Below are 25,874 nucleotides of genomic sequence, written 5' to 3'. Positions count from 1 at the left end.
GAATGAAATGGAGAATCAGGTCTTAGGGTAAAATCATACTCATTCTGGCCTTGAAATCTCTGGGCCAGCCAAAATCTCCAACTTTCAAACACTAGGGGGCAGGCCGAGATTAGCATAGAAACGATTGTTTCCCTTTAGGTCAGTGGTTTCTGACTTCGCTTACGTAAGCATCACCTCGGGGTGCCTTTAGGCGTCCTGAAGACCAGAGCCGACTCCTAGCTATAGAGGAATCCCCAGAGGGTGGGGCTCAGGCAGCAGGGTTCTGGAAAGCTGCCCAGAAGATTCCGGCGCGCCGCTAAGGGCAAGAACCACAGCTCGGGAGTCGAGGCGTGGGGGTCAAGATGGCGCGGCGTAGGGCGCGGTGCCATAACGGAGACAAGCTCCGACGACCCCTGGCCTCCACGTCACACTGTCCGTGCTGCGCGGTGCCTTTCATCGATAATGGCGGGGATCGGTCTGTCCTCCGGGCGGCAACACGCCCGGCGCCGCCGACTGAGTGGGAAGCTCCCCCGCGACCGACTCCGGCTTCCCGCCAATGACAGAGGCTGCAGGCACCGCGCACCACCCCCGGGCCGCCGCGAGCCCCCACCCCGGAGCAGCGAGGCTCCGCCCCCGGGCGGCTGCTCCGTGAGGGTGCGGTCGTGGGGAGCGACGGCGGGGCCCGCGCTCGCGCTCTCTATTCCCTCAACTTCCCCCCGCCGACCGGCTCGCGTGGCCCGGGTCTCCGGTGGTGCACGCGGCCGCAGAGCGCGATGAGGCGGGCGGCGCTGCGGTAGGTAGCAGGGGGCCGGCGTGGCGCCGTCCTGGGGTCGCTCACGCTCGCGCTCCGGGCTGCTAGCGGGCCTGGGCGGAAGGAACCGGCTGCCAGCTGCAGGGACTCATGCGCTGGTTTGGGGGCAGAAAGGGGGACTGGGTGGGAAGGGGCCCCCTGGGTGGGAAGGGGCCCCTGGCTTCCACCACCGCGCCCGGACCGCTGCCGTCTGGCTTACGGTGGGGCGCAGCGACCCCCACCTTAAAGGCTTCTGGAGCAGTTTGGTATTAAAAGCGAAGCGGCACTTTAAGGGAGGAAGTTGGGTGTTCCTTGAAATTCCTTTCTCTGTGTTCATCAGGGGTGTGGTTTGGAGTTAGCCCCTTGCCGGAAAGCTCGCATTTAGGTTTCCACATTAACTTTCCAACTCCTTGCCCTCCTTTGGAGAGCATTTTCGGGTTAAGTGCTTGACCACTTGGACTCTGGGTAAAGTGCGCAGAGATTAATATGTGCAGAGATTGCGGGGTACCTCTTGGGCTGTCAGGAGCTCACTAGGACCGTGTGCCTGGGGCCTTTGGTGCTCATCTAAATTTTACCTAATGAGCAGCAAGGGCGCGAGGTGGGGGACTTGATTAGGCTACTTGGACTAGGAGGATGCCTTTTTGTATGTGTCACATGCCAGCTTGCCCACTTAATGCCTAGGGGCTTAGACTCTCGGACAAGTCTGGCTCTCCCCCAGCTCCTTGCACCCGAGCACTCCAGCTGTCCCCAGATTCTTTGCGCCCAGCAAGGTCCCCAGGGGCCTTACCCGGTTACAGCGTTTGAAATCATCCCACTACAGGTGCCACCAACTCAGTGTGGCCCACACTTGCGCTGACCCTGAACTCCATCATTTCTCTTAGGGATCGTGGATATTTCTCTCTCTCTCTCTCACTCACTCACTGTCCTGATGGATCTTGCTATTGGTTGAAAAAGGTTCTCTCCCTCTCTTTCATAGAACTTAAAAAATAAAAGCTTTGTTAACATTGTTTAGACAGTGTTACATTACAGGAAGGGCCACAGTTGACTTCAGGTTACATTGGACATGATGGGAGGGGCCTTCCACAAAGCTACATAGTTTTGGGGCATCTGGGTGGCTCACTTAAGTGCCTGCCTTCGGCTCAGGTGTGATCTCGAGGTCCTGGGATCAAGCCCCACATCCAGCTCCCTTTTTAGTGGGGGGGTCTGGTTCTTCTTTTCCCGCTCCTCCTGCTTTTGCATGCGGTGCTCTCTCTGTCAATCAATCAATCAATCAATCAATCAGTGTTAATTAAAAAAAAAAAGCTACATGGTCTTGCCATGTGCCTTTCCCCAAGGAATCCTTGTTTGATCTTCTCTCCGCCTTGGAGGTCTCTTTCTTTGCCCTGAACTCCCATAAACCTGCGTTCCTTTCTTGTGAGTTCTGTTGAAGCTTAAGCAGGTACTCTGTTAGTGTTCAGTGAGTGCAAGAGTTCATCAACGAGTACTGACTGTTTGAGATGATTAGGTTATTTGACAAGTGGGCAGTCTTTGTAGCTTCTTTTCTCCCCCCAGACTCAACAAAGAGTCACCTTTGTTCAGGTTCTAAATTGAGGCATTTCCGCAGAGTGCAGGGTATGTGGTGGCATTGCCTGTTAATGTGCTGAAAACTCTTCCTGGACACCTACACTAAGCTTGGGACCCAGAACAGAGCTAAGACACTTCTGCTCACACCGTAGGTGACTTCGGTGACTTCCTAGGCAAGACGTGAAGAGATTGGCCTCCTTGATCTTCTTTCATTGGAAAAGTTCAATCACAGAGTCCTTGGGCCTGAATGTCTCAAAGGCTCTTGACAGTTTCTTCTAAAGGCCTACCTAGGAATGTCACTGTAAAACTCCAGAGAGCTAATCAGGGGATAAACCAATATCCCTGAGACACTGAGGTGTTGGGTAGTGATGAAACCATTCTGATGCTCCCTCCACCTCAGTGCTGCATATATAAAAGAGAAGTAGCCCGAGATTGTGAAAAATACATCTTACTGCAGATGCATTCATGCGCGCATGTGTGTATGTGAACTTCTTTCTCCTTATGACAGTCCTATAGGATAAGGCACTATAACCACCCCATTTTACAGATGAAAAAACTTTTTGGGGGGTGGTGGGGAGTTAGTCCTCGCTTGTCCTGGCATGCGGTAGTAAGAATTTACTAATAATTTGAACTAGAATGAGTAACAATATTGGGGGTTCTGGACCTCTCCACTGCCTTGCTTTCTTCAACTTGCATTCAGGAGATTGTTTTGTTAATCTCTGATACTATACGTGTGTTATCCCTGATGTGATAGTGAGCGATTAGGAGTCAACATGTAAACAGTGAACTGAAACCAACTTAACTTATTTTGGCAGACTAGGCTAGGCACATTTGGGCAATGGTTTTTATTTTGTTTGGGGACTAGGAGATTTCTGCCCCAGTCCAATAAATATTCTCTTTGAGTCTGGAGAGGGCTAATTCTGTTTTCTTCTCTCTCTTTTTTTAAAAAGATTTTATTTATTTATTTGACAGAGATCACAAGTAGGCAGAGAGGCAGACAGAGAAAGGGGGAAGCAGGCTCCCTGCTGAGCAGAGAGCCTGATGCGGGGCTCGATCCCAGGACCCTACGATCATGACCCGAGCCGAAGGCAGAGGCTTAACCCACTGAGCCACCCAGGCGCCCCTAATTCTGTTTTCAAACTGATTAACTTACAATTGGCTTTAGCTTATGGTGTGAGAATAAAGAACAAAATAAACGTTCATGTTTAATAATAGACGTTCATAATTAATTTACTTAACTGTTTACCAAATTGATTCTGGGCTTCTGAAGTTAATAAAAAAGCAAGAGTAGATCCATTAAACCTGGCTGATATCTTTTATTTATTTTATAGATTGTTAGCTAATTGTTCTCTGCTCTCATGAAATGTTTACTCCAGTTGGAGAGATGATTTATAGAATAGCATCATATGGAAATATACATACACTGGAGAAATAAGTACAGACCCTTACAGGAAAGTATATACTAAGGATGTGGGATGGCCAAGTGTTCTAGGAGGAGGGGCTGGTTTTTGGGGTTGCCTAGAAGCCGGGGAACCTAGTCCAGTGTGTTTTATCTTGTTTCGTAGGTTTTGTTCCTTGAACAAGGGACTGCTTATTCCTGGCAGAAGATTGACTCAAGGATCCCAGAATCCAGAGAAAAAAGGAGTTATCCATATGCATGAAGGTAAGCATGGGTGTTTACCTTTTAGGCCCACGTGGTTAAAAAAAAAACAAATCTGTCTTACTTGGGAGCCATATAGATAGGTAGTTTAGGACAAATGAGACATACTAAAAGTAGATTTTTTAAAAAATATTTTATTTATTTATTTGACACACACGGAGAGAGAGAGAGTGAGCACAAACAGGGGGAGTGGCAGGCAGAAGGAGAAGGAGAAGCAGGCTCCCTGCAGAGCAGGGGAAACCTGATATGGGACTCGATCCCAGGATATCTGGGATCATGACCTGAGTCATGAAGGCAGTGGCATAACCAACTGAGCCACCAGGTGCCACCTTAAAGATAGACCTTTCATAAACTTCTCATTTATAAAATGATCAGTATAGTTTTCAGTAGAAACCACATTCAGAATTTTGGAGCTTTTGTTCCTGGGAGCCTGGGAGATGGAGCTCTTTCAGTAAATGATTTCCACCTTCCTTGTATCAGTACTAAAGGGGAAAACATGGACAAAAGACACCTGTTGTATAAGTAAGTCATGGGCTCTTCATTTGTAGCAACTAAATGCTCCTAATCTATAGTTTTGTTAGAGAGGCTATTAATCCTTGCTTGGTTGGGGCGCCTGGGTGGCTCAGTTGGTTGGGCAACTGCCTTTGGCTCCGGTCATGATCCTGGAGTCCTGGGATGGAGTCCCGCATCGGGCTTCCTGCTTGGTGGGGAGTCTGCTTCTCCCTCTGACCCTCCAGTCCCCTCCAGTATCCTAGTGGTTACAGGCATACCTCAGAGATATTGCAGGTTCAGTTCCAGACCAGCACAATAAAGTGAAGATCACAACAAAGTGAGTTAAATCGATTTGTTGGTTTCCCAGTGCATTTAGAAGTTACGCTTACCCTATACTGTAGTCTGTTAACAATACTGTAGAGACTACACTGTAATCTGTTAGCGATAGTGCTATGTCTAAAAAACAGTGTACATATCAAAGCAATTAAAATAGTACCATCAAAGCTCACTGGTCACAGATCCGCATAACAAATATAATCATTATGAAAAAGTTTGAAATATTGCAAGAATTGCCAAATGTGACACAGAGACATGAAGTGACCAAATGCTGTTGGAAAAATGGCACTGATGCAGGGTTGCCACAACATTTCAATTTGTAAAAAACATCCTATTTGTAAGGGACAATAAAGTGAAATGCGATAGCATGGGGGTATGCCTGTATATTTTGCAGTTCTCTATGATTTAGTTGTTTTTTTTAAAGGTTTTATTTATTTCTTTTATTTTAGAGCAAAAGCGCAAGAACATAGGGGGAGGGACTGAGTGAGAGGGAGAGAATCCCAAGCAGACTCCAGGTTGAGCTCAGAGCCCAGTGTGGGGTTCGATCTCACAACTCTTGAGATCATGACCTGAGCCAAAACCAAGAGTCAGACACTTAAGCGACTGAGGCACCCAGGCACCCTGATGATTTAGTTGTAATTAGAGTTTGTACCAAATTTATGGCATATAACAACTGTTTGACAGAAAAATCAACTATTTTTCATTAAAGTACATGTTTATCTAACCTTATTTTGTTTTGATCAGTTAGTTATTGAAGGACCAAGGATTGCTATAGTTAATTTCCTGTAACTAAAATATATATTTTATGAATCCTATATAAATGCATGTAAATAGATTTATTTTTTAGTCTTTAATTTCCACTGCTTATCTAATTTATTTTCCCTTTATCCATATAGCATGTTCACCTATACATGTGAATCACGGTGTGTGTGGTAATTCGTATCAACTTTTTTTTTAAGTGCTTAATTCTTTTTGGCATTAATTCACTCTTGCACATTTTGAGCATTAACTAAAATTAAATTGCTTTCTTTGCTTTTCCTTGATCTATGTCTTTGCTTCATTTTTGTGTCTTAAACTTCTCTAACACTTAGGATAGTATAAAAAATCAGAATGAGACTTGGCTACCAGTGTTAGTCCCTGCACTAAGCAGTCTGATCTATTACTGCCTAAAAGGAGGTGACAATTTTGGTCATAATATCTCCTTCATAAAGGGGCTCCTACTGACTGTGATACTGCCCCACCTGATGAACGATTGGAGTTACCCTTTTTTGTTTGTGTAAATAAATCCCAGTGATTGGCACCAGAGCATTCTTTTTTGCTCTGAGGAGACAATAGTTGTTTCAGGTTTTTAGAAAGCAGAGGCTTGATCCCTTTCCTGAGCTGTTTGTTGTGGCATTAAATGGAAATTAATCATTCTTTAAAGCTTTTGAGCACATGAACTGCTTTTCTTTTTTTTTTTTAATTAACTGCTTTTCATAGTTCTTGAACTCATTGCCATAATCCAGTTGCAATTTTTCTTTGTTTCTTGGAGTGACCTCTTTATTTTTATTTTAGTTCGTGATAAGTTGCGGGAGATCGTAGGAGCCTCCACAAACTGGAGGTAAGCACGCTTTGTGGTCATTCATTCTTTATCCCTATAGGCAAGGCAAGGCTGTATTTAGGCCCAGCTGGTGGTCTTAGTGTAGGGATGGAAGGGGTCCCGTGTTCGGAAATGGGTTGAGAGGTTTTTATTTTTTACTTGGGGGGAGAAGACCAACATTCCAACATAATCATCATTTGATGTACTGTTGTCATAAAATATCGTGATTTATACACACTCTGCCTTTTTCACAGTGTTTTCGGGTATTTTACCTCACTGGTTCTCAGCAAAACCTGTGACATGCTTATGGCATATATTCCTATCCTTTTTACTGATGATGAAACTGAAACTCAGAGAGACTGAAGGATTAAGTATTAGGGTTTGGGACTTAAACCCAAGTTTCTTGGTTTTTCTCTTTCACGCATCCTGACTTTTTATTGCTTCTTGTCAGTTCATAGTTAACCCGGTCTCTGAGTACTTCCCCACCGTGAAATAAGATAATAAACTTTTTGGCATACCAAATTTTGAAACTAAATGAGACAAAAAGAAAAAGCAGTCACTAGACATAAAATAATCTATTGTTGGTGTAGAAATTATCTAAGGACTTCTTTTTTTTAATATTTTATTTATTTATTTGACAGAGATCACAAGTAGGCAGATAGGCAGGCAGAGAGAGAGGAGGAAGCAGGCTCCCGCTGAGCAGAGAGCCCGATGTGGGACCTGATCCCAGGATCCTGAGATCATGACCTGAGCTGAAGGCAGAGGCTTTAACCCACTGAGCCACCCAGGCGCCCTAAGGACTTCTTTTTAACTGTTTATATGAAAATTTTCAAATTACTGAAAAGTAGAAAAAATGAATACCTGTGTCCCTACCATCTTGATTGGATACTTAGGGTTTTCCACTATTTCTTTTTTTTTAAAGATTTTATTTATTTCTTTGACAGAGAGAGATGCAGAGATGCAGAGAAAGGGAACACAAGCGGGGGGAGTGGGAGAGGGAGAAGCTGGCTTCCTATCGAGCGGGGAGCCTGATGTGGGGCTCGATCCCAAGACCCCAGGATCATGACCTGAGCCAAAGGGAGATGCTTAACCGCTGAGCTACGCAGGCACTCCTGGCTGAACTATTTCTAAGTGAATTATAGGTATCATGATAGTATGACACTTCAGCGTGTATCTCCAATAAATGAATACTCTTGTGTAACAAAATCAGCAATTATGTAACTTTAACAAACAGGATATTCTCTTACAGATGTAAATTTATAGTAATGTATAGTAATTCCTCAAATATCTTTTAAAGCTTTTAAAAAAATACCAAGATCCAATAAAGGATTGTATATTGCCTTTAGTGGTTATGGCTCTTTGGTCTCCCCTAATCTGGAATAGTAGACAATTACCCTCCCTCCTTTTTTTTTTTTTCTGTGAGCTTCACTTTAAAGAGGTCAAGCCATTTGTCCTGTAGAATGTTCCGTATTTAGGATTTACCTGATGCCGTTTAACTTGTTCCTTTACCCCCTCTATTTTTGGTAAGCTAACAGTTTCTGGCAATAATATCTTGTAAGTGAAACTTAGAAAGACATCTGAACTAATGATGTTGTCAACATTTTCGGTTCCTATCCCCTTGTCTCTCTGTCCTGTCCCACTTCAATTATCTCTTCTTTTTCTTCCCTTTCCGTCTCCTTTTCACGTTCTCTTCCTCTTTACCTTTTGCTCTGCCTTCTGTACTTCTTTTGGATATGCTCCATTTTTCTTCCTCTGTCTCTTCTGAAATTGAAGGCAGAGAGAGAGAGAGAGAGCGAGCGAGCGAACTGGGGCACAGAGAATGTAAGAATTGTCAAGATGAGGAATGGGAATATGGTGTTCAATGGCCACTGTGTTCTTTAGCCCATACACATGTTTGTGTCCATCGCTGCATTTTTTTTTAATAAAATATTTTATTTATTTATTTGTCAGAGAGAGAGAGAGAGAGAACTCAAGCAGGCAGAGTGGCAGGCAGAGGCAGAGAGAGAAGCAGGCTCCCCACTGAGCAAGGAGCCCGATGCAGGACTCGATCCCAGGACCCTGGGATCATGACCGGAGCCAAAGGCAGTGGCTCAACCAACTGAGCCACCCTGGCGTCCCCCATCGCTGCATTTTAAATTCAGTGTCAGGTGTTCTGTTTTTTGAATACCCTTTTTGATGAAGAGAATATATGGTTGGTTTGGGTGTATCTCTATCACTTATAAGTGTTTTTTTAAATCTACAAGCCCAAGGTATTTTAACAGAAAATTCTTAATTCCACCACGTGTCAGGTGGGGAGGGAGGGAAGGAAGAGCGGACGAGGTAGGTCCAGACCTTTGTTTTCCTCCTTTGATAGTGTCTGGTGTGCTTGCATGTCACTGGCATGTGGGCTAGCCCTGCCTCTGTGTTTCCTGAAGTTTGCATCCTTTCTTCTCAGAGACCATGTGAAAGCAATGGAGGAAAGAAAATTACTTCAGAGTTTCTTGGCCGAGTCACAGAAAGGACTGCCGCCCAGGAGAATGAGAGACAGTTATATTGAGGTTCTCTTGCCTTTGGGTAGTCAGCCTGAATTACGAGAGAAATATTTGACTGTTCAAAACACCATAAGGTAACACAGTGCTCTTTTTATTGCTGTCATTTTTTTGTTTTTATTTTATTTCCTTTAATCACTGTGACTTTGAGATGTAATTCCCATATCATACTATTCAGTTATGTAAAGTGAGCAGTTTTGTGGTTTTTAGGGTATTCGGAGAGTCAGGCAGCCGTCACCACAATCAGTTTGAGAACCTTTCATCTCTCCGAACTGTTCTTCCTTTTTAAGGGATGATCATCACGATTTTCATTTAATCGCAGTTGTCTTTATTTCACAGATTTGGCAGGATTCTTGAGGACCTTGACAGCTTAGGAGGTACTGGTATTATTTTAGTATTTCTAAATAGATATTTACTATTTCAGTAATTCTATAGATACACATTGAATCCTTTGGCTGGAGGGGACTTTTAAATTCTTTAACTTGCACAGATGAGGATATTCTAAAAGGGGAGTAAAAGAAGAGTCTCTGTTACCTCTGAATTGTCATAACTTTTTTCCTGAAAAGTAGATTCCTGTTTAACAGTTGTAATCTCATTAATTCTTCTTTCTAATTACTTTTCAAAAAGTCTTAAATTTATGGGAAAGTTGCTAGCACAGTACAAAGAATTGTTCTTCTCTGAGTCATGTAAGATAATGACTTCACCCATCACCCCCCGTGGTTTTCATTAGTCTTTCTTACAAACAAGGACGTTCTTCGTCATAACCACAATACAGCCATCAAAATCTGGAAATTAACCCTGCTCCTTGAGATTCTGTAATCCTCGGACCCCATTCACCTTTCACTAGTGGTCCTTTGTAGTAGAAAGGATCTAGTTCTGAATCACATGTTGCATTTAGTTGTTGTGTCAAGAACAGCTCCTCAGTGTTTCTCTGATCTCAAAGACCTTGATACTTTTGAAGGTGATAGGCAAAAATTCTTTTGTGGAATTTCTCTCAATTTCAGTTTATTTGGTGCTTCCCCATGATTAGATTTGAGACCTGCATCTTTGGCAGGAACATCACAGAAACGATGGTGTGTTCTTACTGCAGCTCATCAACTGGTGCAATATTGTCATTTGTCCCATCACTGGGATGTTAACTCTGATTCCTTGTTGAAGGTGGTGTCTGCCAGGCTTCTTCTTCTTCTTCTTTTTTTAATTATGTTCAGCTAGCCACCGTTTAGTACATAGTTAGTCCTTGAGGCAGTGTTCAATGATTCGTTAGTTAAGTATAACACCCAGTGCTCATCACAGCACGTGCCCTCCTGAATACTCATCACCTGGTTACCCCTTCCCCATGAAATCCCCACATTGTTTCTCGGTGTCCATAGGCTCTCATGGTTCATCTCTCTGATTTCTCCCCCTTTGGATTTCCCTCCCTTCCCCTATGGTCCTCCGAATGAAACCATACGATAATTATCTTTCTCTGCTTGACTTACTTCACTTAGCATAATCTCCTCCAGTCCCGTCCACACTGATGCACACGGTGGGTACTCATCATTTCTGATGGAATTTTATTCAGCCAGACTTCTTCACTGTAAAGTTACTCTTTACTCCTTTGTAATGAATACGTACCTGGTAGGCAGGTAAGTTAAGACCTTATAAACAGTCCATTTCTCATCAGACCTCCAATTTATTATTTTAAACTCTATATGGACTCAAGGATTCCTATTTTATTGAGTGGATTATGATAGGTCACTTTCATCTCTTGTGGTGCTCAGATTGGGCTGGGACTGTCCTGGTCCTTTCACACTGGCCTGTGCTTTTGTGTTTTCCTTTCTTTCTTTCTTTTTTTTTTCTTCTTCTTCTTTTTTTTTTTTTTTGATGTGTCCCTGTCATTCTTTGAGCATGTCCTCACTTTCTGGCATAGGAAGACATTCTAGGCTTATTTGTATTTTCCCTCACTTCGTCCCAGAATCAGCCAAAGCTCCAAGGAGCTCTGGTTCTTCTTGATGGAGAATGGTAATTGGAAACCAAGATAACGGTGCTGGGAGTGGTCCTCGCTGCTGGGGTGTCACTGCTCCTATGCCCTTTCAGTCCATGAGGTGGGGAATCTATGCACATGCACATACATTTACATCTATGCTTTTCTCTCTGTCTGTTTATCCATCTATGAAAATGATGAGTTCATGCTGACAGTTCCAATTCTGGTTCAGCACCACAGGTTCATTGATTTCTTCCCTTTTTGTATTTGTAATTCCATTTCCAGCTGGCTCCATTTTTCTAAATCCATTTACTTATTTGATCAGTGTCGGCTGCATGAAACTAATTTCATACCTCTGCCACCCCATCCCCTCACGGACCCATCATGGATGCTCCCCTCATCTCACTGGGATTCGTCCTAGGTCCCCTTCTGCAGGGTCACCGTTGTCATTGTGCGCAGCCTGCAACATGCCGGGCCACTGCTCTTGTTGCCTCCTTCTTTATGTCCTCCTGACCCCATTTGGGCTTCAGCATCCTACTCTGGGCTACCTTACTTGCTCTTAATAATGACTTTTGGACTGAACTGTTGGGAAAGGATTTAAAGAAAGACTCTAATGACTTCTACAATATAGACATTAAGTCCATTGTTAGGCTTAACACCCAGCTGCTTGTCCCTTCAGATTAAATAAACCTGGTCAGGGGCACCTGGGTGGCTCAGTCAGTTAAGTGTCTGCGTTTGGCTCAGGTCATGATCCTGGGGTCCGGGGATCGAGCTCCACATTGGGCTCCCTAGCTCCTGCTGTTGTTTGTTCCTTTCACCTGTTGACTTGATTCTGTTCTTTCTAGTTCTTCCAGCAATTTGCCTTATCACCTATGCTTTCTCGTATCTCAAGCCTTTTCTCAAGTTCACATTTCCTTCAGCTCATAAACATGTTCAAGGTTCTTCCATCCTACAAGGAAGACTATGTAAAGCCACCTTCCCTTACAACACTGTCGAACTTTCTCCCCCACTTCAGAGCTAACTTTCTGGAACGTGTTAGAAAAAGTCATTTGCTCTTATTTCCTTTATGTCTTGACTTCTGTTTACTTCGCAGTCTCACATGTTTTGGCTTCTGCTCGTCCTTGCCATTGAACTGCTCTTGCCAAGCCCTCCACTGGCCCCCTTATTTCATGATCTAATGGGTGCCCAAGGCTTACCTGATCCCTTTGTGGTTCCTAATATTGCCAAACTCATCCTTGGGCTTTGGGGACATTTCGTCCTGCCTCTCTGGCTGTTCTCTCCTAGTCTCCTTTGTGGGTTCCTCTTTCACTAGTAACCTTTTCAATGTTGGTTATGCCCAGGGTTTTGTCTTCTGCGCTTTCTTGCTTATCTGTATGCTCACTATAAATGATCGCATTTACTGCCAGTGCTTTACTTGTTCTCAGTATGTGGAATCCTTAGGAAGCTGTGTTTCTTGCCTTGCTTTTCTGAATTCTAGACCCATTTGTCCTCCTGGACATCTCCATGTGGATATGCCACAGGCTTCTCAAATTTAACATGTTGAAAATAGTCCATTCTACTCTTCTTGTATTCTCTTTTTCAGTGAATGGTGTACCATATTCACTCAGGCGAGCTAAAGACCTGGGGTTATTACAATCTTGCCAAGTGTACCTTCTTCTTAACTCTAGGATCTTTTCATTTCCATTGGTACTGCCATAGGTCAGCCACACACGATTTATTTTATGAGCACCACAGAGGCTTTTAAATGGCCTTTCCTGCCTTATCCTCTCGTTCCCCCAGTGCATCCTTTAGCAGGCGCATGGATGGAAGGATTTATTCTCACTTAACTAATATTTATAGGATGCAGACCCTGGGCCCTGAGGGTAACTGATCCAAATTTGAATGAATCATGGGGAAGCAATGAGGCCACCAAACACAGAAGTATAATGCAACTTTAAGTGGGTTGTCATTTATAAGACGCATAGAGTCACGCTAAGCTTATTGAAACATGGAAAGTACACAGCCACAGGGCAGTGTAGGAGTCAAGGGTGTTATGGGGAAGGAGGGAAAACTTAAGTGAAGTAATTGCTTTATGATTAGGAAAGAATCAGAGGGAAAATAGATAGCTGAGTCCTTGTGATTTGTTTCTCTTTTCTGAAGATGTTTGACGCTGTCAGACTCATGTGCTGGGGTCTTTCTCTAATTGAGGCACCGCGTCTGTGCAGCGGTAACAGGACACCTGGTAGGCTTGGGCTTTGGGCTTTGGTTTCTTCACCAAATCTAAAATTGAGTGGGCAGTTAGATTAGAGAATCCCCAAATCTCTTCAATGTATGAAAAGTCTTTGGTCCTCCGATAAGACCACTAGTGGGATATAGGGGTTTGGGTCTTCAAAACAAGATAATTTCAGGGCATCAGTTGTAAATGTTGAGAAATAATTTTATTTTTCCTTTATTTTGTTCTCTTCTCTAATAGTTCTTATTTGCTACATGCACACCAGAATTCATGAAGCTAAGATGTCTCCTTTGTCAATAGTTACAGCCCTGGTGGATAAGATTGGTAAGCGATATTATTTTCTGAGCATAATTTGAATTCTCAGTAATTACAAGAGGTTATTGAAATTAAGGGAAATATTTTCCTTTTATGGGTACATTTTTATGTGTATATATAAAGGAAAATGTCTAGAATGCTGTATTCCAAGATACATATTTATTATAATATTCTTTGAGTGGAAGGGTTTTGCATGATTCCATTTTATTTTTTATATTTTTTGCATTGTCTGCAGTTTTCCAAAAGATACATGAATTTCTTTTGTATGTCAAAAAAGTTATTTTGGTTTTGAAGACTAAAAAAAAAAAAGAAAAAAGGAAATGTGGTAGAATTTGCCAGAATTTCAAGTGAAATTTTCCAGTTGTAATAGAGAAAATTTGGGGTATGGTTTGAACTCAGATTGATTTTCTGTTTTGCAGATATGTGTAAGATGAGCTTAAGCCCAGAGCAGGACATTAAGTTCAGTGGCCATGTTAGCTGGGTTGGGAAGACATCCATGGAAGTGAAGATGCAAATGTTCCAGGTGTGTATGCATCTAAAGTTTGCCTGCTTGTTCCAACACCACCGGCCAGGCCTAGTGAAAGAAAAGCGTATTTACCTCTCTGTGAATGGACAGGTATACAGCTCACCACTTCTAGAAAAAAATCATTGAAAGTTCATGTCATGCAGATGGTGGGTTTTTGGTTTTTTTTTTTTAGATTTACTTATTTATTTTTAGAGAGAGTGAGAGAGAAAGAGAAAGCGAATGTGGGGAGGGGCAGAAGGGGAGAGAGACTCTCAAGCAGGCTCCCTGCTGAGTCCGGAGCCCGACCAGGGGCTCCATCCCAGGACCCTGAGATCATGACCTGAGCCGAAATCTAGAGTCGGGCGGTCAACTGACTGAGCCACCCAGGCACCTAGTAAATGGTGGGTTATTAACGGTCCTCCTCCTGTGTAAAGACTGACACATTATTTAGTGTTTAGGTTCAGTGTGTATTACTTTTAAGTCACATATAGCTATTTACCCCAGAGAATTCACACAAGTCTGAGTTCCATTAAGCATGAATGGTAGTGGTCACTCTGTTAGTTTCCTAGGGCTGCGGGAACAAAGTACCACGAAGTAGGTGGCTTCAAACAAATTGTCTCGCCGCTTGGCAGCTAGAAGTCCAAAATCAAGGCCTCAGCAGGACCATGATCCCTCTAACATTTGTAGAGGGAGAATCCTTCCTTGCTTCTGGTGGTTTGCTGGCAGTGCTTGGCGTTCCTTGGCTTGCAACTCTGACACTTCAATCTCTGCCTCCATTGCCATATACTCTTTCCCTCTTGTGTCTCTATGTCTCTTCTTTTTTTTTTTAATTAAGTAATCTCTGTGCCCAGCGTGGGGCTCGAACTTACAACCCCAATATTGAGAGTCACATGCTCTACCAAATGAGCCAGCCAGGTGCCCCTCTCTTATGAGAACATCAGTAATGTTGGAGTAAGACCCCACCCTACTCTAGTATGACCTCATCCTACATCCAAGTAAAGTCATGTTCACAGGTACTGAGGTGTAGGGCTTCATATCTTTTTCCAGAACACTGTTCAACCCGTAACAGTCACTTAGACCAATACAGCAGTTAGGAACAGCTCCTCTAATGAGCAGAATTCAGAGTAGCTATTATAAAGAAGTAAAGACATTTGACCAGAAAAGGTTCCTCAAAGAGGATAGTAGCACAGAAATCAGATAATTCAGAGTACAAATGGTGAGCATAGCATAATGGATAAACTTGTTCAATCACTGTGTTGTACACCTGAAGCTAATGTAATGTGTGTGTCAACTTTACTCAAAAAGAAATAATAAGGGGCAAAAAGAATGGCTTCTTCAGTTATGCCAAAGTATTCAGTAGGCCCATTATTCAGATACATTTTTTCTATTCTGGAATGATAAAGCATTTCACCTTTCAGAAAAGTCTGAAACTTGCTCTGCAGTAATTAAAGTTTTATCAGAATAGTTTAGTTTTTTATTTGATGCTATATATAAGCAGTTGGATTCTTTAACTCCCATGTTGCTATAACTGACACTAACATTTTTTAGAACAAAATGCAGATCGTAGGGGATATAGCTATGATTTGTCCACACTGTTTTTTTTTAAGATTTTATTTATTTATTTGACAGAGAGAGATCACAGACAGGCAGAGGCAGGCAGAGAGAGAGGGGGAAGCAGGCTCCCTGGTGAGCAGAGAGTGTTGTTTATTTTTTTAAAGATTTATTTATTTATGGGGCAGAGAATCTTAACAGACTCCACACTGAGCACAGAGCCCAACATGGGGCTTGATCCCAGGATCCTGAGATCATGACCTGAGCTGAAACCAAGAGTTGGACACTTATCTGACTGAGCCACTTTCATGGTTGATTCCTGCTCCGATTCCTGGTGTCCAATCTGCTTTTTGGAGGATTCTTTGTAATTTGAATCTTGGCCAAATAGGTTGAAAAGAGAAGCAGGAGTTATTGCGAGGACAGAGCCAGTGAAAATTAATGTCAGACAAGTACAAACTTTTTTTAAAAATTTATTTGAGAGACAGAGATCACAAGTAGGCAGAAAGGCAGGCAGAGAGAGAGGAGGAAGCAGGCTCCCCGCTGAGCAGAGAGCCCGATGCGGGGCTCGATCCCAGGACCCTGAGATCATGACCCGAGCCGAAGGCAGCGGCTTAACCCACTGAGCCACCCAGGCGCCCCAGACAAGTACAAACTTCTGTTTTAAGTTTGTGTTTCTCATTGGCCATTTTGGCTAATAACTCAAGAACTGAGTGATCCTTCCGTTCCAGAGAGGAAACTTGGTGGTAGGTGCTTTGCCTTTGGTTTGGGTACCTGTAGGTTCAAATCCCAGCTCTGCTGCTTATTAGCCATGAGACTGTGGGTAGATTAGGTACCTTCTTTGAGCTTCTGTTTTCTCAAGTGTAGCATGGAAACAGTACCGTGTTATATTGTTTGGTAAGTATGAATAAAAAAACAACCCAACTGTCTTAATTACTTGGTAGAATTGCCTGTCACACAGTGAGCACTAATGCCATGTTGGCAGTAATGTTAATTTGTTATTGCTCCTGTGGAGGTGGTCCCAAGTCTTTTCTGGGATTGACCTTCAGACCTATCTTCCGAGCGCCTGTTACATCTCTGCCCCTGCATGTGCTCCTGCTGCCTCAAATCCAGCGTGTTAGAAACTGAGCACCTGGGCGCCTGGGTGGCTCAGTGGGTTAAGCCTCTGCCTTCAGCTCAGGTCATGACCTCAGGGTCCTGGGTTCGAGCCCCACATTGGGCTTTCTGCTCAGCAGGGAGCCTGCTTCCCCCGCTCTCTCTGCCTGCCTCTCTGCCTACTTCTGATCTCTCTCTGTCAAATAAATAAATAAAAATTAAAAAAAAAAAGAAACTGAGCACCTCAGTTTCTTCTGCAGCCCTGATCCTCCTCGATTCTCGCCTTCGCCTCCACAGCCTTGTGGCAAGTCTTACAAATTCATCACCCAGAACAGCTCATCTGACTTCGTTCTTGTCCCACAAGAGGCAGCGAGGCCTTGAATGAGGCCCAGGGAGGGGCCTGGTCAGTGAGCCTCCCTGCTGCAGTCTGTGGTCCCTCTGTTGAGGGACCAGTTAGACCTTCCAGAGCCGACCTCAGATCACCTCATTTTCCTTCTCAAAAATCTTCTGTGACCGTTCTCTGTGCATTATATACCTTCCTAGAGCTTGCTGCGGGACATTTTGAACCTCTGAAGAGTAGAGCGTTGTTTGTTTTTGCATTCTCGATGTTTGGCCCTAGCAGGTGTTCCTTCTGGTAACACGTACTTTGAACTGTGGGTTGGATGAGTATCATTGCTTATGCTTTCTTCTTGGCCTGACGTCCTCGTGCTCTGGCTCCACAGATCCGCATTCCGCCTGTGCTCCCAGACCCCCTCATGCCCGGATGCTTCCCTCATCCTTCCAGCTCGCAGCCCCTGTCCCGTCCCCATGCCTCCTTCCCCACCACCCCTGCTCTGAGCCTTTCTCCTGGCGCCTCTTCTCCACCGAGCCGCATATGAACACATTTGTTTCTCCTCTGCTAGGCTATACATGTCCTCAGAACAGCATCTGGGCGTGAGTCGGCCAGCTCACCTCCTGACATCCATTCATGTGTTGTTCCCTTAGCCATTGCTTCTGGAGGGCCTCTTCTGTGCTAGGCATGCGGCGGTGAGCTAAACAAAGTTTCATTCTCTTAGAGTTTACAGTCTAGTAATACTCAATCATTTTCTGCCCTGACGCATACATCAGCAATTATCTGCTCTCTGCCGGTGCTTGTGCTCGGTGCTAGAGATGCAGACGTGAGCGAAAATGGTCTTGGTCCTCAGGGTGTGCCTGCTGCGGAGGGACTCCGCCACATATGTAAATGACCGTGATATACGGCCCCCAACTTAGGATGGGCTGATTTTTCAGCTTTACGATGGCGTGAAACAGTGTTCAGTAGAAACTGTACTTTGAAGTTTGAATTTTGATCTCCTCCTGGGCGAGTGATAGGCAACATAGCAGCCACTGCGAGCTGCCGCTCCCCCGCAGCCACGTGATGTTGAGAAGAGATGACTCGTACACTTGCAGCGCGACTGTCCCTGGGCAGCCATTCCGTGTTTCCTTTCAGGACAGTATTCAATAAATGACCTGAGGTAGTCAGTGCTTTGTTATAAAATAGCTTTGTGTTGGATGATTCTGCACAGCCGTAGGTGAACGTCAGTGTTCTTGAGCATGCTTCGAGTAGGCTAGGCTAGGCTGTGACGTTCTGTAGGTCATGTGTATTCGACTTAATGACATTTGCGCCTTAGGGTGGGTTTGTTGGCATATAATCTCACTGTGAATCGGGGAGGCTCTGTAGTACTGAAGCGTCGTACAGTGTTTCTCCACAGGGACGCTCTTGGGATTGCACGTAGGAAGTTATGCAGGACAGTCCCCTGCGTTGTGAGGTGTTTAGCTCCTTGGTTACCCCTGCCCCATTAATGATGTCCCTCAAGTCATGTGACAACCAAAAACCTCTCCGACACATATCCAGATGCTCCCAGCAGGGGTGGTACCCATCTGTTGTGTTGAGAACCACTTTCAGGGGAGGATTTCGTTTCCATTCTCGTAGCAAACCAAGGAGGGAATGGTGATCTCTGCCTGGGGAGGGGGGATGGGGCAGGGCTGGGGAGGAGTGTCCTGAGGAGGGCGGCTGTGACGAAGGCATCAGGCACGGGCATGGACAGGACAGGTTCACTAGCACAGTACGTTCCAGGACCTCCCAAGTTGTCAGCGGTGGCTAGGGCAAAAGGTGCAGGTGTGAGGGGGGTGTTTGGTGGACAGCCAGAAAGGAATCTGGGCTGTGTTGTGGAAGGCTTTATATGTAGTGCCCGCAGGCTTAGAGCAGATGCGGCAAGAAGGTCGAGGGGGAGGGTGATGGGGCCTGAACGGGCACAGGGAGGAGGATGAGGGGTGAGGTGTATTGACGAGTGAGCCTGGCACACCCCCAGCTGATGATGGGACTTCACGGCATAACCTTCCTGCAAGTACAGACCCCTAGAGGCTAAGAAATGCCTTAAAGCCTCAAAGCCTTGTGCATTGTACATGTCTCACTTCATCCACAGAATTGTCACTGATCCTCACCCTTTCTTGGGAGCCCCCGGGCTCAGCTAAGGAAAACCAAACGGGCTGGTCATTGGCAACTGAAAACACTGACATCTGTGGGAGCAGAGGGCCCTTCACCTGGCTCTGTGTGCCTTCGTGAGGACGGGCGGGCGCGGAGAACGCAGAATCCTGCGCGCTGCCGGACAGTCCCATGATGCAGATGGGGCCGGTCCCTCTGTGACCCTTGCCCTTGAGTCTCAGTCACGTGTGGTTCCAGAGCCTGTGGGTCATGGTCATCCCAGCCCTTCTCGCATAGATCCTGTTTGAATGTTAGGAAGTCTTTCTCCTCTCTCACAACCACAGGCTCCTTGGTCTTGCTGCCTTTCACCCAGAGCTTAGTTCTGTGCCTGGCAGCTCAGCAAATGGTGGTTAATGAACGCGCTTTTTTCTAATTGCAGCCTTTTCAAAGCATGCGAGCTAGCTGTTAGAGTTGCAGCAGGTCTTCCCAGTAAATGCATTTCTTACATCTGTATTTTCTTTCCATTGTTCTTTAGTTACATGGCAATGAATTTTGTCCTGTTCTGGATGCGACATTTGTAATGGTGGCTCGTGATTCTGAAAATAAAGGGTAATTTCTCTTTTTTCCTAATTCTTTGTTTTGAAAATTTCAAAGAGACCTAAAACTAGAGAGAAGACTATAATGAATTTCCATATACCCATCAACTAGACTTAGAATTTTCAAACATATTTTGCCATATTTGCTTCATCTGTTTTTCCAAATTATATTATTTGGTTATATTTTAAAGCAAATCCTAGACATAATGACCTTTCACTCTGAATACTTTTGTGTAGGGATCACTTTAGAGATGAGGATATTTTCCTAAGAAAAATACATTACCATTAGAGTGCCTAACAAAAATAATAGTAAGTTTGTAATATATTCTCATGGTCAATGCATATTCAGTTTTCCCCAGATATCTTTTTAATGATCTTTTCGACTCAGGATCCAAACAAAGTTCAGGCACTATATTTGATTTTTATGTCTATTAAGCCTTTTATTTTTATTATAGCTTTATCTAGATATAATTCACATACCATACAATTCACCTATTGAAAGGGTACCGTTTAATGACTCTTAGTGTATTCACAGAATTGTATGATCTTTTAAGGCTTTTTAATCCAGAACAGTTATGTGTCCTTGTTGCCCCCTGAGTGTTTCATATCAACTTGTTGAAGGGCCAGATGGGTTCTTCTGTACAGTGTCCAGCTTTCTGGATTTGTCTCGTGGCTCCCTCATGGTGTTTTTTTTCCCCCCACTTATTTCTGTATCCCTAGTATTTTCTGTAAACTGAAGTTAGATCTAAAGTTTTGATCAGTTTCAGGTTCAGCTTATTTAATGAGAGCATCTTGTAGGTGATGAGATCTATGTATCTCAAAATTGTAATGAATCTCACGTATCAAGTCAGGTACAGATTGTCCTGCACGTAGTGATGCCGAGATTGGCGTGTGGCGGATCAGTGGTGACCGAACTGACCTTTTCATTGGAGGGCTCACTTGATCCTCTTGTGATCAGCAATAATCTGCAGGTCCTAGTGGGATACAGGGTATTCCCAGAGTGTACTTTGTCACCGTGTGAATAGCTAGCTCCCTGTCTTCTTTCAGTGCCTTTTTTAAATAAAGATTTTATTTATTATTTATTTGACAGACAGAGATCACAAGTAGGCAGAGAGGCAGGCAGAGAGAAGGGGGGGAAGCAGGCTCCCTGCCAAGCAGAGAGCCTGACTTGGGGCTCGATCCCAGGACTCTGGGATCATGACCTGAGCCAAAGGCAGACGCTTTAATCCACTGAGCCACCCAGGTGCCCCTTCTTTCATTGCTTTGAATGTCCATTGCTGATCATTGCTTTAATCATTAAGGTAAATCCTGTCTTTCCTCCTATATTTACTACCTGGAGTTCTGGAAAGAAGAACCTTCCTTTGTTAACTAGGGCAGTTTGATTTGTAAAGGAAAGTCAGGATTAATGTTTCATTCTTGCCCTTTATTTACACATTTTCCAAGTAATGGGTTGCTTGACTAGCTAGTGATGACATGGCTTGTCTACTTTTTGGCTTTTTTAAAAAAGCGTCATTGTGAATTCATGGATTTTAATGGTCTGGACGTCAGTAAGTTGCAGCCCTTGTTCTTCCTGGGGCTCAGAGTGTACCATCTTTGTGCAGTAGGACCCCCTTTAAGCTTGCTTCTGTGAAAAGCCCTTTTCATATTTCCCCTCTAGTCTTCCTGTTCTCTGGTACAGTGGGATATTTGGGCTCATCTAACACATTTCCTGCCTCGGGCCTGGAATCAGCCATTTCTCCATGGAGGCCAGGGTTTCCTCTCAGCGAGCACTGGTATTCAGAGACCAGAATCCAGGCATAAGAACTGTATGTTGTTTCTTGTTTGTCATTGTCTCTACACGTTTTCAGTGGACAGAGCTAGGATGCATGTTAAATAGCAACAAACACATGCTCAGTGTTGTGAGTTTATACCATCAATTCCAAGTCAGATTGAACTTTACAGATTTTAACTTCTTTGGCTTTATATTTTCTTCCTCTTAAGGTGTATTTTTGGTTCCTAACAGGAGTCATACCCAAGACATTGAAACAGAGAAACACTGGTGCTGGGGTGGGAGGGAATGGAATGGGGTTGCTGTGGGTACAGGACAGTCTAGGGGCCCGTGGGGAGTCTGATTTGTGTTAGAAACTTGAAGGAGTCTGCAGCGAGAAACCTTTCCTGCTGCATGGAGAGCTGACTCGGAAGAATGAGTTAGGATCAAACCGTCCTCTGGTGACTGGTGTGAGCGTAGAATGCAGCCCGCAGCTCTTCACTCCTCCCAGCAGCCCAGCTGACCTGCTGCTGCTCGCTGGCCTGGGCCTCCTTGCCAACCCTGGAAAGGGCTGGATTTAAACTCTCTTGCAGATGATGCTTTTGAATTTTCCAAGCTGCCATTTCAGTATCTTTGTTTCCATTTTGAGAAATTTGCCACCTATAGAGAGCTAGGATAATGCAGTGAGCACCGATGGGGCTTCAGCTAAAGTCACCGATTAACGTTTTGCCACCAGCCTTATTCTATGGCCCTCTCACTCTGAGTACACACATGGACACTCTCTCCCTGAATCACTTGAAAGTAAGTTTTGAGACTACTTCTGTAGATGCTTTAGCCCGTACCTCCTGATAATAAGGTCATTCTGCTACATAACCTCGATGCCTTTATTATAGCCAGAAATTGAAATGGTATAGTGGCGCTATCTAATGTACGACCCACATTCACACTTTGCCACTTGTCCCTAGTTTTATAGCCCTTCCCCCTGAGTCAGGATCTGATCAAGGATCATGTACTGCATGTGGTTAACATGTTTGTTTGTTTTTTTTTTAAAGAGCCCCCTTGCCATTTTCTGTCTTTTAAGATGCTGACATTTTTAATTTTATTCGGTTTTTATTATGTTGGTCACCGTACAGCACATCATTAGTTTTTGCTGTAGTGTTCCATGATTCACTGTTTGCGTATAACGCGCAGTGCTCTGTGCGATCCGTGCCCTCCTTAATACCCACCACCGGATATTAAGGACATTGGCATTCTTTTTTTTAAAGTTTTATTTATTTGACAGACAGAGATCACAAGTAGGCAGAGAGACAGGCAGAGCGAGAGGAAGGGAAGCAGGCTTCCGGCCAAGTGGAGAGCCCGATGCGGGGCCCGATCCCAGGACCCTGGGATCATGACCTGAGCCGAAAGCAGAGGCTTTAACCCACTGAGCCACCCAGGCACCCCAGGACACTGGCATTCTTTGAAGAGTCCAGGCCAGGTGTCCTGTAGAATGTTCTACAGCCTGTTTTTGGCTGTTTCCTCGTTACTGCGATCAGGTGAAATTTTTCAGGGAGAGGTGGTATCCTTTTTATAAATGTGAACTTTCTAGTGTACAGACTAGTTCATGACCGGAAAGCTCCTCAGTTGTTCCAGAGTTATTAGGGAAGCAGTCAGGCTGCATTACCCAAGACCAGCAGCAAAGACTTCTTGAAATGAATGGGTAATTGGTAACCTTCCATATTTACTGGGTTATGACACCTCTTAAACTGTAATCTTTTCTTTTCTTCTCTTTAGGCCGGCATTTGTAAATCCACTCATCCCTGAGAGCCCAGAGGAAGAAGAGCTCTTTAGACAAGGAGAATGTATATTAATTTGTTTATAACGTAAAGATACAGTTTAAAGCCCATTAACTATACTGCAGAGGAGGTTATGGAAGAGTATGGATGGACTCCTCATGGCGGTCACGTGTCTCTCTCATGCCAGGAATTTATTGAAATTAAAAATAGCTTATTTTTTTTTCCCCGCTGGAGTTCTCAGAACAGTTTTATCAATTAGACAGTATTCACTAAGTGAAAGAATTTGCTTTCTCATTTTGTAATAAATGGATCAGTGAGATAACTGCTGGGCAGGGGTCTAGGCCAGGGTGGTCTTTCCATGTGGTCTTTAATTGGCCCCACCTGAGCTGGTGCAGCTTCCTTCCGGAAGCCAAGAGTCGCCGGACAGCTTACGTAGCCTCAGCAGCCTTCTCTAGGATATGTGTATAATTGCCTGTGGGCTTTACAAAATCTGGAAATGTTCCCTTTGTAGGGTCCAGCGCAGTGCAGGTCAGGAACCCCAGTGCTATAGTGTGACCCCCACCCCGATCGTAGCTCCTTATTGTCCTGTGTTCCAGTGAACAAGGGGAGAAGGGTCGCCTTCAGTGCCAAGTCATTACTGAAAATGGCTCCCAGTGCTGAGGAGAGGACTACCATCCACGAGATGTTTCTTAACACGCTGGATCCAAAGTAAGTTAGCATGGTGAGATTGCAGGTTGTGAAAGCATTTAAACTTTCGCCCTCTCCACAGTTAGGCCTGCCTCGGCATGCTGGGAGTTGTTTGCATATATTGTACTTTTCATCAGTAAAACCCTGGCCTTTCAAGAGGGTTTACCAAATCTCTTTTTGTTTGTACAGGACTGTAAGTTTTCAAAGTCGAGTTTTGCCCCCCAACGCAGTGTGGATGGAGAATTCAAAACTGAAGAGCTTGGAAGTTTGCCACCCGCAGGTATTGTACGTTAATGAAAAATCCTTTAAATAGGATAACTCGCATTCGTGGTTCTCACGTAAAATCTGACACACCTTTAAACTGACCTCCGTTCCGCAGCATTGTTCTTTCTTCTGTCTTTGAGGGTGGCTGTGAGCTTGTGTATGTTCAGCCTTTTTTTATGTCTAATAGGAACGCAACATTTTCAATCGGATCTTTGGTGGTTTCCTTATGAGGAAAGCATATGAACTTGGATGGGCTACTGCCTGTAACTTTGGGTGAGTTGGGGGGAAGGTGGTTGTAACCTTTGAGAAGCAATGTGTACTGCCCCCTTGAATTGAAACATTTCGGCCCAGTCTGGATGTGTTGGGGCACGTGCTCTGTTACTAGATACACATTACAGTGATCCCACATACCTTTGGTGTTACTTTTTCAAAGGCTGTTGCTCTGCCTTTGTCACTTAGTACATTCAAGACCCGAGAAGAGGTGATGGCAGTCAGAAGGGAAGAGGTAGAGGGGTGGTCTGGTCTCAGGACCCTCGCTTACCATTGCTTACTGGTAGGATTATTTCCGCCTTCCCTAGGTTTATTCTTTGATCATTGAAATTTTGCTTCAGCTCCTTGTTAGGGGAGAAATAGAGATCACGTGGATTTTGTGGTTGACCCCAGTTCTGCCTTTTTCCGTTAGTGGCTCCCGACCGTTTGTAGTAGCAGTGGACGATATCATGTTTCAAAAACCCGTGGATGTTGGATCGTTGCTGTTTCTGTCTTCGCAGGTAGGTGTGCGATGATAGGCAAAAAACAATTTTTTATCGTTTAGGCCTAGAAGAGAAGTTTGTTTTTCTAAAGCCACCGTTTATCTTATGACTGCCTTTCCCCGCCACGCGAATGCACTTGAGTGACTGTCATGTCTACATCTCCTAGGTTTGCTTTACTCAGGACAAGTACATTCAAGTCCGAGTACACAGTGAAGTGGCCTCTCTTGAGAGTAAAGAGCATATGACCACCAATGTCTTTCATTTCACGTTCATGTCCGAAAAAGAAGTGCCCTTGGTTTTCCCCAGAACATACGGAGGTGAGTGGTGGTGTCTGCTTGTCCCTAATGAATGGAAGAACTTTCAAAGACATTTTCCTTCTTTTAAATTGTGTGGGACGTGTACCTTTGCCTGTTAGCTCAGGAACATATTTTTAGAAGATCGTGCTTTTGAGGGGCTGCTGCCTGCTGGTGGCTGTCACTGCTCTGCCCGGGCTGGCCGTTGTCTGAGAGGTCGGCGCTGGTGGTGGTCAGAGACTGGTGCAGCCCAAGGAGAGGGGCGCAAGTGGAGGCCCGCTCCCTCAGGAGCCTTGCACGGCCCTGGCCCTGGCCCCACAGGGCGTGCCCAGTGTCACGTTTGCACGCTCGTTGCTGGCCTCGTGTTCTCAAGTAGTCTCGTGTTTGTTCAATAATTCTGTAAGGTTCTGCGGGTTTCTTCACGGTTCTCTCTTCTGTGTTTCAGAGTCCATGTTGTATTTAGATGGGAAGCGGCATTTTGATTCCATGAGCATACCGGTGAACTTGAGGAAGAACTACCTTGTGGAGCCCTAGGAAAACCGTACTTGTTGAAGAGCGACTCTCCACACGGACATAGTGCCCGACGGAGGCCTGATGACATGTTTCTGCGTTTATTCTCCTCCTCCAGAGAGAAGAATGGATTCAGCCTTTAGGATGATCAGAAAGTACACGAGAGGGTAGCTGGGTGGGGCAGAGGGAGGAGGAGTTATTAAACAATAAATACTCTCCAGACAGTTTAAATCATGACCCTA

At 44.5% G+C, this 25,874-nt stretch overlaps 1 protein-coding gene across 2 annotated transcripts; it reads left to right on the top strand.

The window, feature by feature from the left end:
• Positions 1-201: 201 nt before the first annotated feature.
• Positions 202-25,874, top strand: ACOT9 (acyl-CoA thioesterase 9). Of its 2 annotated transcripts, XM_032330208.1 has the most exons (16): positions 204-772; positions 3,898-3,995; positions 5,717-5,743; positions 6,375-6,420; positions 8,834-9,004; positions 9,267-9,304; positions 13,343-13,426; positions 13,837-13,940; positions 19,544-19,617; positions 23,125-23,192; positions 23,723-23,834; positions 24,003-24,093; positions 24,265-24,350; positions 24,760-24,847; positions 24,996-25,146; positions 25,568-25,874. In XM_032330208.1, the coding sequence occupies exons 1-16, from the start codon at positions 753-755 to the stop codon at positions 25,654-25,656; spliced, it is 1,347 nt and encodes a 448-aa protein (XP_032186099.1). In that variant the 5' UTR covers positions 204-752; the 3' UTR covers positions 25,657-25,874. The 2 variants fall into 2 exon arrangements, with proteins under 2 accessions (XP_032186100.1, XP_032186099.1); XM_032330209.1 differs by lacking the exon at positions 5,717-5,743 and having other exon boundaries at positions 202-772.

Source organism: Mustela erminea, chromosome X (assembly GCF_009829155.1).
Source record: "Mustela erminea isolate mMusErm1 chromosome X, mMusErm1.Pri, whole genome shotgun sequence".
In the NCBI taxonomy this organism is placed as follows: domain Eukaryota; kingdom Metazoa; phylum Chordata; class Mammalia; order Carnivora; family Mustelidae; genus Mustela; species Mustela erminea.
Note: the sequence above shows the minus strand (reverse complement) of the source record. Positions and strands in the feature narration are given on the sequence as shown.